Genomic DNA, 14,790 nt, shown 5'->3' on the forward strand with positions numbered 1-14,790 from the left:
GGCGTGTTAGGGAGAGAGGCAGGAAGACTGCGGATTGCAGGAGGAGAGACGCGTGTGCGCCGGAGGGGATGTGCGGGTGCAGAGAAGGGGGAGCTCAGTCCCACGTCAGAGGAGCTTCCCAGGAGTTGAACGTGTCAGACCAGTAGGAGTTAGGAACAGAGTGACGAAACGCCATGGTACACGGAAGGAACTACAGGTAGTTCTCGATATGAAGACAGAGAGAGAAGCAGGAGCTATAACCATGGAAATTTGACCAAAAACAATGCGGCACCACTAAATGTGGTAGGCACATGTCACCAGTGTGTATTTTGTACAGATCACCCTGGCAGCAGTGAGAGGGGGCACGAGGCCACACTGGCATCGGGCTGGAGAGGGAAGGTGAGATGGGCGGGCACTCAGGGAGGTGAAGCGCTGCTGGACCCCACAGGGCCGGGTGCTCACTGGCTGTGGGAGCAAATGAGAGGACCAGTTACTTCATCTCGCCAAGCCTCACTCTGTCTCTACGGTAAAATGGAGCCTCTACCTACTTCATAGGTGCTAAGGCTGGTGTAGGGTCATGCTTGCCCACCCCCTGCTTTACTGCCCTCCACAGCACTTACCACCTTTCTTTTCCCCGTGTGCTGACTGGTTTTGTCATTCTCCCCCGACTGAAATGTCAGTCCTACGACAGCAGGGACTCCTCTCTGGTTTGTTCACTGCTGAATCCCTGGTGTCGACACAAGTGTCTGGCTCGTAGTAGTTGCTCAATGAACAGCTGTGGGATGGCTCAGTGAATGAGGGAAAAGCACAGCGCGGACATGAGGTGTTCGGTGGCTGTGGCAGTGCTCTTACAACTCCGGTTGGGAGAAAAGCCATTCCCAAGCCATGTTCAAAGTCAGCACGGCTGTTCTCAGGGCCTGGTGCCCCTCAAGCTCTGGTGCACAGTCCTGCCCACTGTTGAGGACACTTGCCCGCGCTAAAGACAAGTGAGTCACTCACGAAGAGAAACTGAGCGGAAGAGAATCGGCAGCAGGATTCCCAGAACTCCTCAAGAGCTCAGAAGCAGAGCTCAGAAGCAGCGAAGCAGCGGAAACCCTTCTCATGAAAACCAACAGGGACATCAAAGAGTGCCTGGGGGCCCACAGCTGCAGAGGTTTCAGCAGCCTCTGCTTCAAAGGCTGGCATGGATGGTGGGAAGAAATGGTCTTATCTGACCAGAACCAAGGTCTTAAAGTCACAGCCAGCGAAAGTTTGGAAGATGAAAAAAAAAAAAAAAAAAGAGCAGAAGGCCTGACTGGCTTGATTAATCTGTGCGTTTGCAATGGCAGTAACGATGCTTAAATCTTTCATCTCCAAAGAAGGGGACCCAGCCGTGCGTGGCGCATTATAAAATGTGCTATTTTGATGGAAGAGACTCCACCGCCCAATCGCCTGCTGACTTGACATGTTCTAAAAGGAAAGTCTGTTATCAAAACATAAATCTAAACAGAAACCAAAATAGCAAACAGCAACATGCATTAATCAGACCCGTCTCTTTGTACCAAAATCCACATTCCCTCCTCCCCCTGGCCCCAGGGTATTGTTCTTTGTTGTTGCTGTTCATTTCTTTTTTTCCTTTTCATCTCTCAATGCATCCTTCAGGCTTCTCGCAGTGTACTTCAGCATCCAGACTCGCTCATGGAAAGCACATGTCTTTGGGAACATGCCGTTCACTTGAAGTTCTGCAGCCAGTTTTATTTCTGTCCCAGGGTTAAGGAGAAACAACAATTGTTTGTAGGGCTGGACGTAACTTCGGGTCAGTGAGCCAGGAAGAACCACACATAAAGCAAAGAGAGTCTCTAAAAGATCTCTAAGAGAAGAGGGGCATCTCCGGTTAACCCGTGGGTCTCATTCATGCGTGCATTGGCTTTATTTATGCAACATTTGTTGAAAGGTTACCATAGCCCTACCCAGTTTGGCTCAGTGGATAGAGCGTCGGCTTGCGGACTGAAAGGTCTCAGGTTCGATTCCGGTCGAGGGAATGTACCTTGGTTGCAGGCACATCCCCGGTAGGGGGTGTGCAGGAGGCAGCTGATCAATGTTTCTCTCTCATTGATGTTTCTAACTCTCTATCCCTCTCCCTTCCTCTCTGTAAAAAATCAATAAAAATATATTTTAAAAAAAGAAAGAAAGGTTACCATAAACTAGGTCTATGCTCAAAGCCAAAAATACCAAGGTAACTATGATCAGTCCCTACTCTAGCATCTTACAATCTAGGAGAGGAGACAGCAAGTATATCCAGGTAGCAAGCAGTCCAGTGGACAAGGCTAAGGCAGAGAGGTACCTTAGATTTAGATCCTGGGACAGGAGTTGAGAGGTGGGTAGGGAGATGGTACTTTTTAAAGAGAGTACGTGGGAAGGAGGTAAAGAAGAGGAGGTGAGAATAGTTCACCCAGAGGAAACTATGTCTGCTATATAAAACAATATGATACAGGTGATATTCAAAGTCTTTAATAGCTGGGACATCAGGGGTGCAGAGAGAGGCCAAGACCCACCAATGGTCCCAACCAATGCCTATGGGAGGCAGGTCTTTCCTATTAATATGGGAAACTCTCAGGGTGTAGTAGAGTGAAAAAGGCAAGGTACAATGTTGAGTGTCATGAGTCAAGATGTTGGTTCCCTTGTGAGGGAATGACAGGAGGGGCCATAGAGGGTCTCCAGGGCGCTGGCCTTCTGTTTCCAGATCTGGGTGCTGATCACACCGGTTGGTTTGCTTTGTGAAATAAATTGACTTGAACACTTGTGTTAAATGCTCTTTTCAGTACAAATGTTGAGTAAAGTGTCATATGTTTGACAAAATGTTCCAAAACAGATAAACAAGCAAATACCATGAATTTAGGCAAATCTCAGTTTATTGTGAATGGCTCCAGCAATTAGCGTGTGTGAAGGAGATAAAAATAGAGACATAAAGCAAAGCCGTGTCATAAGAGCCTTATTAAATACTAAAGTAAGGAGTCTGAACTTCAGCCTCAGAACTCTGAGACTCTTTGGAGAGAATGTGAGCATGAGTTAGAGCTGAGGGGCGTCAGGCTGTGACCTCCGGACTTTGGCCTCTGGTTCCACGATTTAGTCACAGTGTCACTGAATGAAACCTCAAGCTCTTCATCTGCAAACTACACCAGTGATTCTGTTTGCTTCCTAAGGATGTTTTGAGAATTGAATAAGACAATACACAAAAATGGTTAGTATGGTAGGCACTATATTCAGTAATAAATATTTGCATTTTAGAAAGCTTCCTCAAGCAGGAATGAGGAGAATGGATGGGGAAGCCAGGCCAGGGACAGAGATGAGTTATGCTGGCGGCGATCTAGTGAGGAAGGAATGAGAGCCTGACCAGGACAGGGACAGTGTAAATCAAGGAGAGATGGTTAAATGTGAGGGGGCAGAATGGACAGGACTTGATCTGGAAGATGAAAGAGACAGCAAGTCTATGATGACTCTCAGGTACCTGACTCCGGTGACTGTAAGGAGGTGATGTTGTTAGAGAGTGAAGAGGAGGAATAGACCAGCGGGGAGACTGTGCATCAAACGTGAGACCTGTTGAGATGAGGGATCCTGGAGGCGTCCAGGAACTCAATAGAGATGTTTGCGATAAAGACAGAGATTTGGGAAATACGTAAAAGATGGCTGAAGGCATAGGAGTGGATGAAGTCCTTCAGGGATGACATATCAAGTGAAAAGAGCAAGGGGCCAAAGGTGGACCCCAAGAAACATCAACATTTAGAGGGGCAGGCAAAAAAAAAAAAAAAAAAGGAAGACATTTGAGAAGAAACCATTACAAAGGTAGAAGGAACCGCCGGGAGGGTGCTATTGTGGTGGCCAAGAAAGATGTCATCATCTGTAACAAATGGCACAGAAATGGCCAGTGACACGAAGACGAAGTGTCCATTGACTCCTACGTATGATGGGCATTGGTGACTTCACGGAGAGCAGTCCCAGGGGCAGGGACACAGCAGGACTGTCACGTGTATGGGGCGTGGGTTAGAAGAAAGAAATCAACAAGTGCAGTCAAGGGGAAGGAGGCCTATGGGCAGGAAGCCAGGGGAGAGGAGTGACAGTCTTTCTCTAATGATCAGAGGGTTTCCTAACTTTTCTCAGCATTGATTCACCACCACCCACTCTGGAAAAGATTAGAGATACGGCTCTGTGCTCTCCCTCCCTCATCCCTCCTTCCCTTCCTTCCTTCCTTCTTTTCCAGTCTGAATGTCCTCTCCAAAAGCCAAGGAGTAGCTTATGTAATGGAAAGCACTTAGTGTATTCTCTTTGTGTTTTTAAAATAAGATGATGAAAAGTGGGTATATTCAGGGAAGGTAGCCAGAGGAACCCAACAGAGAAAGGAGTTGGAGCAGGGATAAGAGAAAGGGGTCCCTGTCAGCCTGCCCTGCCCACTGCTCCTGGGGACTGTCCAATGGCCCCAGCGGGGCTTGCGCATTAGCCAGTGTGAATTAGTGAAAGCACTCTCCACCCCTGGGGCCGAAGCCTGTTTCTCCCACCTCTGGCTTTCGTGGCCACGTGAGCAGTCGGCAGCATCCTTCCTGTGGTGATGCCCTGCGCCCTGCGCCCTGCTCCCAGCGTCCTGGCTGGGCCTCCTCCTGCTCCACTCAGCTGGTGACTGCTTGCCTCCGGAACTCAGCTCACACCTTTTCCCCTTCTCCTGCCACTCCTCAGCCAACCAACTCTGGCTTCCAGATGGGGCTCAAACGTACTGTTCCTTCAGTTAGTCACTAAGTCAACGTGCTGTTCATTTTGCATTTCCTGAGGGGTTGCTGTGAGTCACTCGCGTTTTCGTTTATAATAACACTGGCTCATTGGTGAAACTGGAAGGCACCAGCAGGAATTCTCCACAGCCCCTGGTGGAGTGGTCCATGTAGACCAAGCATGTCAAACTCAAAGGCTAACACGGGCCAAATAAATGAAGCATGTGGCCCAAGGGCCGCGAGTTTGACATGCGTGGTGTAGAGTAAGTCCTCAGCTGAGGCTAGTGTGCAGGAGATAAGGGTGTGAAGTCTGCACTAGACCGTAACTCCTGGAGGGTGAATGCCAGTCTCATCTTTTCACACCCTTCACCAATACCTACTTAGGGCTTTGACTACTCATCAATGCCATGGATACTTATTGAGCACCTACTGTGTGCCAGAAATTGCACTAAGCTGGAAATTCAACTGGAATGGCAGGCAAGGTCCCTGTCTTGTGGAGTTTATGTTCTACTAGAGGAGACAGCCACCAACAGGTGACCCCCAGACTGTGGCAGGTGCTTCCTAGGAAGTAAACAGAGTTGTGTAACAAAGAAGGGGCACGTGTATGCTGAGAGCGGGAGACCGATAAGGAAGGAATGAGGTGCCCCTCCATCTTCTCTTCTTATTTAATAGCCCCCACTCCTGGACATTTTCTTTCAATAAAATATTTGGAGGGATGTAATAAGGGGACGTGTGCATTTGCTGGTCCCTGGGTCCACAAGCCTCTGACACCTCTGATTGCTAACAGGTGGTGTTTGTTTTGCAGGTGAGCCGGCCTCATCCCAGCGACCACCCTCTCCTGATCCTCTTCGTGGTGGGCGGAGTCACAGTCTCCGAAGCCAAAATGATCAAAGACCTTGTGCCGACCCTGAAGCCAGGAACCCAGGTACCAGTCGGAGTCCTCGGTGTTCTGAGTCCTGGGGCAGGAGTGGGAAGGGCGGTGCCGGCCCTTCATCAGACTTCCCAGCGCTCCCATCGTCATCCCCGCTTCTCTCCCACCTGCTGCTTCCCATGTCCTCCTCCTCTGCCTGCGCCAGGCCAGCCAGCCTCCTTATGGGGGTCTTCTCCTGCCTCTGGGCTCCCAGGGCCGACACGCTGTTGTCCCTCTCCCCGATTCCTGCATGTGCTCTCCAGTGTCCGTCAGCGCTGAATTACTCCAGAGCTTTCACTGCTTGCCGGGCCCCAGACAAGTGAGGGTAACTCCCAGGACCGCCTGCCTCTGTGGCAGTCTGAGGACCCGGCTGGAGGAGTTGGGGAAGGTGCATTGTCAGGACAACAATGAGTGTAGCCTCCTGTCGGGTCCCATCCTACTCTCCAAATAAGTGGCAGGTGGTTAAGAACACAGACCTCCTGGTTGTACAGGCCTGAGTTTGGATCTAACCTCTGCCTTTCACTAGCCAGGTGATCCAGGAGAGAGGGGCCCTCAGTTTTCTCCTTTAGGAAAATGAGGTGGCTGTGAATCTTAAATCAGATAAGTGGGGAGGGCCTGGGGCATCACCCTCGGTGAATGGTGGCTGCAGTTACTGTCAACCACTAGGCTGTGGCCTCCCAGGCCTGAGCAGGTGGCAGGAGCCCTATAAGCCCTGTGGTCTGATGACACGATTGGCTGCAGGAGGACCGGATCAGTGGTGTTGGCGTGGGCCACCTGGTGAGGCAGAGAAGACCTGGTCCCTCTTGGCCTCCAGACACCCAGCTGAGAAAGGGGACCGGGTATCTAGGGAGCCACAGCAGGTTCTTGAGCAGAGGAGTGACCAGTCATCGGCTGTGACCATCTCTGCTGTTACTATCACTGTCGTGGTCATCGCTGGTGACGTTTCTGATAACGTGGTAGGTTCTGTCTCGTCTAACACCCTCTCTGTCAGCAGCAGGGTTGAGGATCTGCTTAGTGAGCGATTGCCTTTTCAGCACGACTCTTATTTTCATCAGAAAGCACACTTCTCGCTGCCCCTAACGTGGTGAACCAAATTCCTAGCTCTTCAGAGCGGCCATGCATTGTGGCAGCCTGACAGGCGTGCTAATCCCTCTCCAAAGGGATCAAATGCAGGCGTGTCAAAGCCGAGTGGCCTGAGGTTGACAGCGGTGACCGGGATCTGCCGTGGCTTTGCTGCCTCCGACCCTGGGCCCAGTCCTCTGCACAGCGAGCTCCCGAAGAACGTTGGGCCTCGGGAGCGGCCTCACCGCCATTTGTCCTGTGTGCGAAGCTCCCCGAAGAGTTCACAGGCGAAGGGAGGCTCCTGCAGGGAGTTCTGTATCACCCGCCTCCTCTCCGGGTGGTTGAAAGGAGGCGGGCCCCTGGGTGTTTGCTGGGTGACACCTGTGGAGGCAGCTCTCCCTTTCTCAGCGCTGGACAGACTCACAGCTGCGCTGGCCCCGCCGCCGCCGACTCTGCCTGCCCCGGGCGTGAGCAGCTCCCTGCTGCTGGGCGGGCAGAGCCAGGCCTCGCTGCCCAGCTGCACACAGGCGCGCACACGCTGGAGCGGCCTCCGCCTGGACTCACTGCCTGGGAGTGCGTGTGAGCCACACCGAGTCTGTGCACCCGCAGGCTCTCAAAGACACGCCTGGCCGCCAAGAGGGTGACTCGGACTCGGCCGGCGAAGTCCAGTGACAATATGCATGTCTAATACCCTCTGTCTTTAATATCCGGCCTCCTAATTCCGCTGGAGCATCCCAGTGACGAGGATCTGTCCCTCCCACGGCAGGCGGCCTCCTTGCATCTTATGGGCTTCATTGTTATGACTGTTCTGCTTCCTCTAGACACATCCAAATCGGCCTCCCCAGAGCTCCCACTCGCCAGTGCAGGGTCTAGCTCTCGGGCTACCCAGAATCCACAGGCAAGTCAGACGCATCCCTCTTCCAGGTCCTCCCCCACCTGCTCTTGACCAAACCGAGCATCCTTGGTTTCTGCAGCCACCCTGCCCAGCCTGTGATGTGGGTCAGAGTACCCTTACTGTGTGTGGCCTCCTGGCCCCAGGGTCTCCCTCACACTCAGCTGGACCTGAGAGCCCTGTCCTGGGGTGGCCTGACAGTGCAGAGGCAGGTGGCCCCTGCTCTCTCCCCTCCATGGCCCGTGAGGCCCCGCAGGACTGTGCCCAGCCCCGCTTCGGGCCCTCTTTTCCGACCTCTCTTCTCCCGCACGCTCCCCTCCAGCCTCAGGACGCTGCACTTCTCACGGTTTTATTCCCAGACCCTCAAAGAGGGTCTGGCACTAAGTATCATGATTGTTCGTTGGATGTGGGGTGTTGAACACTAGACACTTGGCAGTTACCACAGCGTAGATAAAAGCGACTTTTCTGGAGCTACACCAGCGTGTGTGTTCATACAGAGCGGGACAGCTAAAACCCCTGTCTTTTGTATCAATGCTACTCACCCACCTCTGCTCTATGGGGTGTCTCCGTGGGCGCCTGGACCCACATCCAGGACGCACCGTCACGTCTGTTACATTGGACCAGCTGATTAGTCATACTCCGTGCCGGCCTCGGTCTTTGTGCTGAAGATGGAACGGTGACCAAGCCAGACACGTTCCTGCTTCCCAGGAACTCACCCGCTAATAGCGAGTGACGGGCATCACACACGGAAGCTCCCGCCACAGATACGTGTACCGAGAACACGCAGGTGCTGAGGGGGGAATGACCGAGGGCGGTTCCTTCATTCGGCACAGGCTCCTCACAGAGAAGGCTGTGAGCTGAAATCAGAAAGGCTTTCAGGGGTCAGCTCTTCAAAGGAAACCGACAGAATCCAGGAAAGGCACATCCAGAAATGAATTCTCTTTCACAAAAGTGACAGGATTGCTTGGAGCAGTGGAGTCCGGAGACCACACCCGCACCTGCCACTCCCATGGGACTGAGACCGCCCTCTCAAGTGGGAGAGCTTCCTCCACTCCGCCTGGGTGGCAGGTGACGCGCTGATGAGGGGAAGCGGGCAGTTGGAGAAGGCCCGCTTTCCTGACTACCAAGAAGAAGGGAGGGAAGAGGCAGCCCCGCCCCAGCGCACAGCCACAGCCACGCCACAGCCACGCCACAGCCACGCCACAGCCACAGCCACGCCACAGCCACAGCCACAGCCACGCCACGAGGCAGGCTCTGCGGCTTCCTCGCTGGAGCGCGTGTGCCTGGTGCGGCCTCTGTCTGGCTCACTCGGCGCCCGGTTGGGGCTCCAAGCCCAGACACCTCTGCAGGCTGAACTCCGTGGCTGGGTGGTGGCCCGAAGCCAGCAGAAGCCTGGGATTGTGGGAGGAAAATAACGGGGAGGGACCCTCCCGGGAAATACAGGGACAGGCCAGCTCAGGAAGCAGAAAGACCATGTGGGTAGCCCGACCCAGCCGCCCGCTGCTTTTCATAGGCACGTGCGTGTAGCCCGCCTCCACTTTCGTGTGGTTCTACATCCCTGGGCTAAATACTTGGTGAGAGTGTAATTTTTTTAAAAACTGGGCCCGGACATATGCTCATGCACACCGAGTTTTGCACAGCTTCAGGGATTCAAGGACACCCAAATCCTGGCTCGAAAGCCTGGCTCCTGGCTATTCTGAGGTTGATGGGAAGCCCAAGGAAAGAAGTCAAATGACTGAAAACAAAAACAAAACAAAACAAAAAAACATCAGAAGAGACAAAGGTGAGGAGATGGTCTGCAGCCTCCCACTCCTGTTCTCTGGGAGGTGAGCACAGCCCGCTGCCTCTGACGTGCCGGCCGGTCGGACGGTTCACACTGAGTTTCTGGGACGTGATTAAGCCCCTGTCCCCCTGCTTTAATGAACAAATCTTTTCTGTTTAGCGCAGGCGTGTGAGTATGTGAATATGTGCAGGGCCTTGAATACGAGATGTGCCCCAAACCAATCCATCACCTGTGCTTCCGCGGGGCACTTTTCCCGGGAAGAGTCTCCCAAGTTTAAAAGGAAATGGAGAAAGAAAAATAGTATCCCCTGCTCCTTTCCACTCACAACGTGAGAAATGGGAGGGATGTGGGATCTGCGCCCTGCACTGCCCTGCTTCCGCTGTTCTGCAGAAACAGAACTGGAGGCTGCTGGCACCTGCACATTATAGAGATGGCCCGCAGAAGTGGGACGCAGAAGTGGGACGCGGTTCTCTACCACCGCCGGCCTGCTCCCCCGGAGCCCAGGGCAGGCTGAGAACCAAGGCGGAAGCGTCCCTCTTCCCGCTGGAGCCTGTCCTTTCTGGAGCCCACGGCTGAAGCTCTCGGGGAACCCTGGTGCCCCCCACCTCACAGAGGGCGGTTTCCACCAGTGCCCTCGAGTGCCTGGGAAAAGCCGACTCTCAGAAGGGAGTTCTCTAGCACTCAGTTTGCCTAGTGTCGCACATTTGATGACTGCGTTTGTAAAATGTACGCCTACTACCTCAGGCTCCGTTCAGACTCAAGCTTTTTCCTTATCATTTTTGAGTGCCTATGTTTCCCCCATTTGCTTTATTTTTTAGAATTTTAAGGGCTATTTTAGCCAAGTCATGCAGAACTGCCATTAGTTAAATGGACTAAAAAAAAAAAAAGAAACAAACAAAAAAAAAACTCTGAAAATGCTGAAAAGCAATCTGAAGACCAAAAGATGCCTAAGATATGAAAATGCTTAAGGCCCATCAGCTGTTCTGCTGTAAGTGAAATGTTAGCAGTGCAATCCTGCTTGTTCTTCAAAATGGGAATTCTAGACAAATGGGCTTTTAGTTGAAATGATCTGAAACAAATTTACCCAGAGCTGTCTGAGCTGTCTTTTGATAGAGAAACTTCCTGCCAACCATTGCTAAACGCACTGCCTCCTTCATCGTCTTCTGTTAGGACACAGTCAACGTTTATAATAATACGTGGGCTCATTGGTGAAATTGTGTCTGAACCTTTTAGTACTTTATTCTCCTTGCCTGCAAAGTAAGAATAACATATGCACCTATGTCATAGGGTTGTTATGAGCTGTTCATCCATTCAGTCGTTCACTGACTCAGTACAAGGACCTGATATGTATCCAGCCCTGTGCTAAGAATCAATGAAAAGAACCAGTTAAGGAAACAGGGAAGGCAGCGTCATGCCGACGGCCATGGGAACACAGTCAGTCTTCAGGGGCAGGGTAGCTAGGAGGGCTTCCTGGAGGTGGTGATGCCTGAGCAGACTGGCAAGTCTTCAGGCAAAGAATGAGGGAACTCATGTTGCAGATAGAGAAGCGTCTCCAGAGTTCCCACTGTGAGGCCGAACTAGTTGAGGACAGTTGTCTGGCAAATGCCCAGCGGGCCCCGCTCAGCACGGATGCTCCTAATCAGAGCTGAGGGTGAGGGGGGTTGGTGGGAAGGGGCTGGGCGCAGAGTGCTGAGCAGCCATCAGAGTCTCCACTCCTGAAATGCTCTCTGAGAGGGCTGGGCTTATCAAAGGGCAGGGAGGAGGCATAAGGATTTTAAGACTTCTGAGTAACAGGATCAGATTTGCACTCGGGAGCATGGCTGTGCCCCCCACTTCAGCCCCGGTGATGCCTATGGGCCGAATAGAGGGTGGGAGAGTGAGATGGTGGTGAGGATGAGGACAGCGACAGCAGCTTACCAGGTTAAGCCCCTCTAGAGCCTGTCAACGGGCTAAATATTTTACATACATGTTCACATTCCATCCTCATGTAATCATGTGATGTAGATATATCACTATTCCCACTTTACAGACGAGGATGTTGAATCTCAGAGTCATACAGTGACTTCTCCAGAGTCATCTGTCTGGCAAATGCCCAGCAGGTCCCGCTCAGCACGGACGCTCCTAAGCCTGAGCTCTTAGCCACTAGCTCTGTGGCAAGAGCCCTGGGTCTCAGCGGCTTTCTCCCTCCTCCGAGACCCCCACCTTACTCCCCATGCTGCCTGTTTTCCTCCTGTTTCCTCAGCCTCCATGGGGCTGGTCCAGCCCACACACCATGTAACTACCTGCCTGTTTAGGTGGGAGGGGGCTGGCCTTTGGTTCAGCTCTGTGGAGGGGACAGACCCCGAGTCCCTGTCAGCGCACAGCCCCAGGTGGTGGCTTCCCTCAGCTCAGTCACCGCTGCTCCGAGGGCTCAACGTCCACGGAGTCGGTAGCCTTCTCTCTCCAAGTCCCTCAGTCCTTCCAGCAAGCATCCTGAGAAAGGGCCTGCCGTCGGGGCACTGGCTCTGAGGCCGGCAGGGAGGTGGGGACTGGAAGTCACAGGGCACAGGTGTTTCTTAACCTGAAACCTAGTTGTCCCCGAACCTCACCTGAAACCGTGTTCAGGATCTTGTGTGTATGAGCATGCATATTTTTCTGGAGTTCTCAGCGCTCCTACGATTCAGGAGGCCTATGACCCACTCACAAAACACAATGAAGTGGCAGCTCAGGACTGCCAAGCGCCTCCCTGCTCTGCACACTTGACCTTATGTGTGCACACGCTGTGGCTCGGGGCTGTTGTTTGCCTTTGGGGCAGGAGGCCAGGCTCCAGAGAAGTGGCTCTCCCAGGGCACAGCCGGTCAGCACGCGCTGGGCGTGGGGTCTGCTGAGGGGCCACCATTCTTAACCTGAGGACCCTGAGGAGTGAGTAGAGACCCCAGAGCCACGGTTTCCTGTGGCGTCTACACTGCCTGTGGGTGGTCGGTGCTCAGACTCACTCCTGCCCTCAAGCTCTCATCATGTGCTGTTCAAGGAGAAGGGAGCACAGATTCTAGCGCATTCTTTTCTGACAAAAGCATAACTGAGCTGACCTTAACCATATATATATGTTAAATTTATTCCCTTTCAAGGAAAAGTGAAATAGCTGCTTCTAATTTTTATTTTAAAAAGGAAAATTTGTAGTAGCCCTCATGTTGTTGTTTTTTTGTTTTTGTTTTTAACTCAACAAGAAATTATGAAGTGCTTCTTTCTCCTTTTCCAGCCGTGCCTTCATCCCCATGTGCTTTTCCTCCACAATGGGGTATGTGGACTCTGGTATTGACCGGTGAGCTGGGAAGTGGGAGTTGGTTAATTCATAGGTTTGGTTGCACCTGGGACAGTTGGGGCGCGGGAGGGGAGACAGTGAGTGTGCGATGCCCACCTGCTCTCTCCCCAGAGGCACAGCCCGGCAGTGCGGCCAGGCGGAGCTCGGTCCTGCTGCCAGCCTTGCAGTTGTCTTCGCTCAGGTGCTGGGCTGTGGAATTCTGGTTCTAGAACCTCCTTCCCCATTTCCCATGGTCACCTTCTCACCCCGTGGGCGTTCAGTGCCTGCCTGTGCAAGACCTCACCAGCTCTTTCCAAGCACATCACGGCCCAGCCCAGCCCTGGGACCAAGCTCGCCCATGCTGCAGGCAGACCTGCCCCAGAGGAAAGGCCCCGGTGAGGGAAGCAGGGAGGGTCCCCTTCGCAGCGACAGGCCAGAGAGGCCAAAGGTCCATGTGGACCAGGGGAGTGAAGCAGCCTTGCCCAGAGCGCTGACCTTGGAGAAACGACCAGGCAGACCCTTGGATGCTGGAGCCAGCCTGCCTGGGCTGGAACCCCGGCTTCACTACTCCCTGTGTGTCTTCGGGCCAGTTTCTTAGCCTTTCTGCACTTTATTCTCCTTTCCTGCGCAATAAGAATAATGTATGTGCACATCAGGGGAACTGATAACTATTAGCTGACACCATCATTACCGTTGTCGTTACGGGTGGAATTGTATCCATTTCCCAAAAGATGTTGAAATCCGAACTCCTAGTACCTGTGAAGGTGACCTTGTTTGGAAAAGGGTCTTTGTAGATTATTAAATGGAGATGAGGTCATAAGGGTGACTCCATGACTGTGTCCTAATAGAAAGGGGGAACTGGACACGGAGACAGACAGACAGGGGGGAAGGCGATGTGAAGACACAAGGAAGCTAAGCGGGAAGGAAGCACGGTACAGTCTCCCTCAGAGCCTTTGGAGGAACTGTGACGTGGGAAATCATTCTGAGACGTAATCAAACCAGGTTTTATAGGCACTAGACTTTCTTTCCTGTCCAAGTATGTTGTCCACCTCTTACCAATTATGCCAACACCTTGGGCTTGGACTTCTGGCCTCCTGAACTATGAGACAGTAAATTTCTGTTCGATAAGCCAACCAGTTTGGGGTACTAGGAAGTCAATACAATCATCATCATCATCACCCACAGCAGCATTTACCTCTGGGGTGTACCTTCTCATGCTTCCTGAAGGAAGGAGAACCCTCTACATCAAGGTCAAATTACTGGATTGCAAAGTGACGGTATGATCAGATTCAGTTCAGCAGCAAGGAGGGGCTGAGCGCGGCCATTCTCAGTGCTGCAGCTTACGGGTTCAGTAGGCACAGCCACGCTGACCCGCGGGCCATCCTCCCACCCAGGACAGCGGCACTCGTAGGCATTCAAGCTGCCGCCTTCTGCCTGTTCTCCGCAGTACCCACCCCTGCCTCCCCCCAAAGAAACGTGTTGCCTTTTCTTTCTCATCATCACAACCTGAGATTGTCTTCCCTAATTGCCTGCGGTGTTTGCCCTCCTGTTAGGTGATCGTGCTGTCCACGCGCCTCCTGAAGCCCCTCACCGTGCCCGAGCTGCTCTTTGCCACGGACCGGCTGCACCCAGACCTTGGCCTCTGAGCATCTCCTGAGAGGATGCGACCTCCCGAGATGGAGAGACCAGTCCCTCACCTGCCGCCATTCCAGATGAGCCCCCAAAGCCGGCGTCCCTGGCACCAGGTGTCCGTGTGACTGAATTCTGTCCAAAGGTCTCGAGAACCACCCAGTGAAGTCGTTTGCTTGGATTCCTGTGATTCTTTTTTAAATTATTTTCGTTCTTCTAAAGGTGTCAAACCGTTTTTCGGCTGGCCTAATTCGTAATAATTCCCATGTATTCTAAATCCTCCCCCGTGTGATCTTCCTGATTCCACCTGCACGGTCAATCACTTTACACAAGTGCCCGTGGTGAGTGTTGGTAGGTGGAAGACAAGCCCTTGGATCTGCAGTCGCTCAGAAAGAAGTGAGACAAGCTTTAGAGTTATACATGTGAGGAAAGTTTGTGTGTGTGTGTGTGTGTGTGTGTGTGTGTGTGTGTGTGTGTGTTTCTCCCTTAAGATTATATTCCTGAGGAGGGAACATTGCG

General features: G+C 52.7%; 1 protein-coding gene across 1 annotated transcript in view; it reads left to right on the top strand.

Annotated features, from left to right (window-relative positions):
- The window catches only part of SCFD2 (sec1 family domain containing 2), a 326,381-nt gene extending 311,875 nt beyond the window's left edge, over nucleotides 1-14,506 (top strand). The window contains exons 8-9 of the mRNA XM_008140306.3: nucleotides 5,521-5,640; nucleotides 14,196-14,506. Coding sequence (XP_008138528.2) covers nucleotides 5,521-5,640; nucleotides 14,196-14,288 — 213 coding nt within the window. The 3' untranslated portion in view covers nucleotides 14,289-14,506. The remainder of the gene's footprint in view (nucleotides 1-5,520; nucleotides 5,641-14,195) is intronic.
- The last annotated feature ends 284 nt before the right edge of the window (nucleotides 14,507-14,790 follow it).

This window comes from Eptesicus fuscus, chromosome 2, assembly GCF_027574615.1.
Source record: "Eptesicus fuscus isolate TK198812 chromosome 2, DD_ASM_mEF_20220401, whole genome shotgun sequence".
Taxonomy (NCBI): domain Eukaryota; kingdom Metazoa; phylum Chordata; class Mammalia; order Chiroptera; family Vespertilionidae; genus Eptesicus; species Eptesicus fuscus.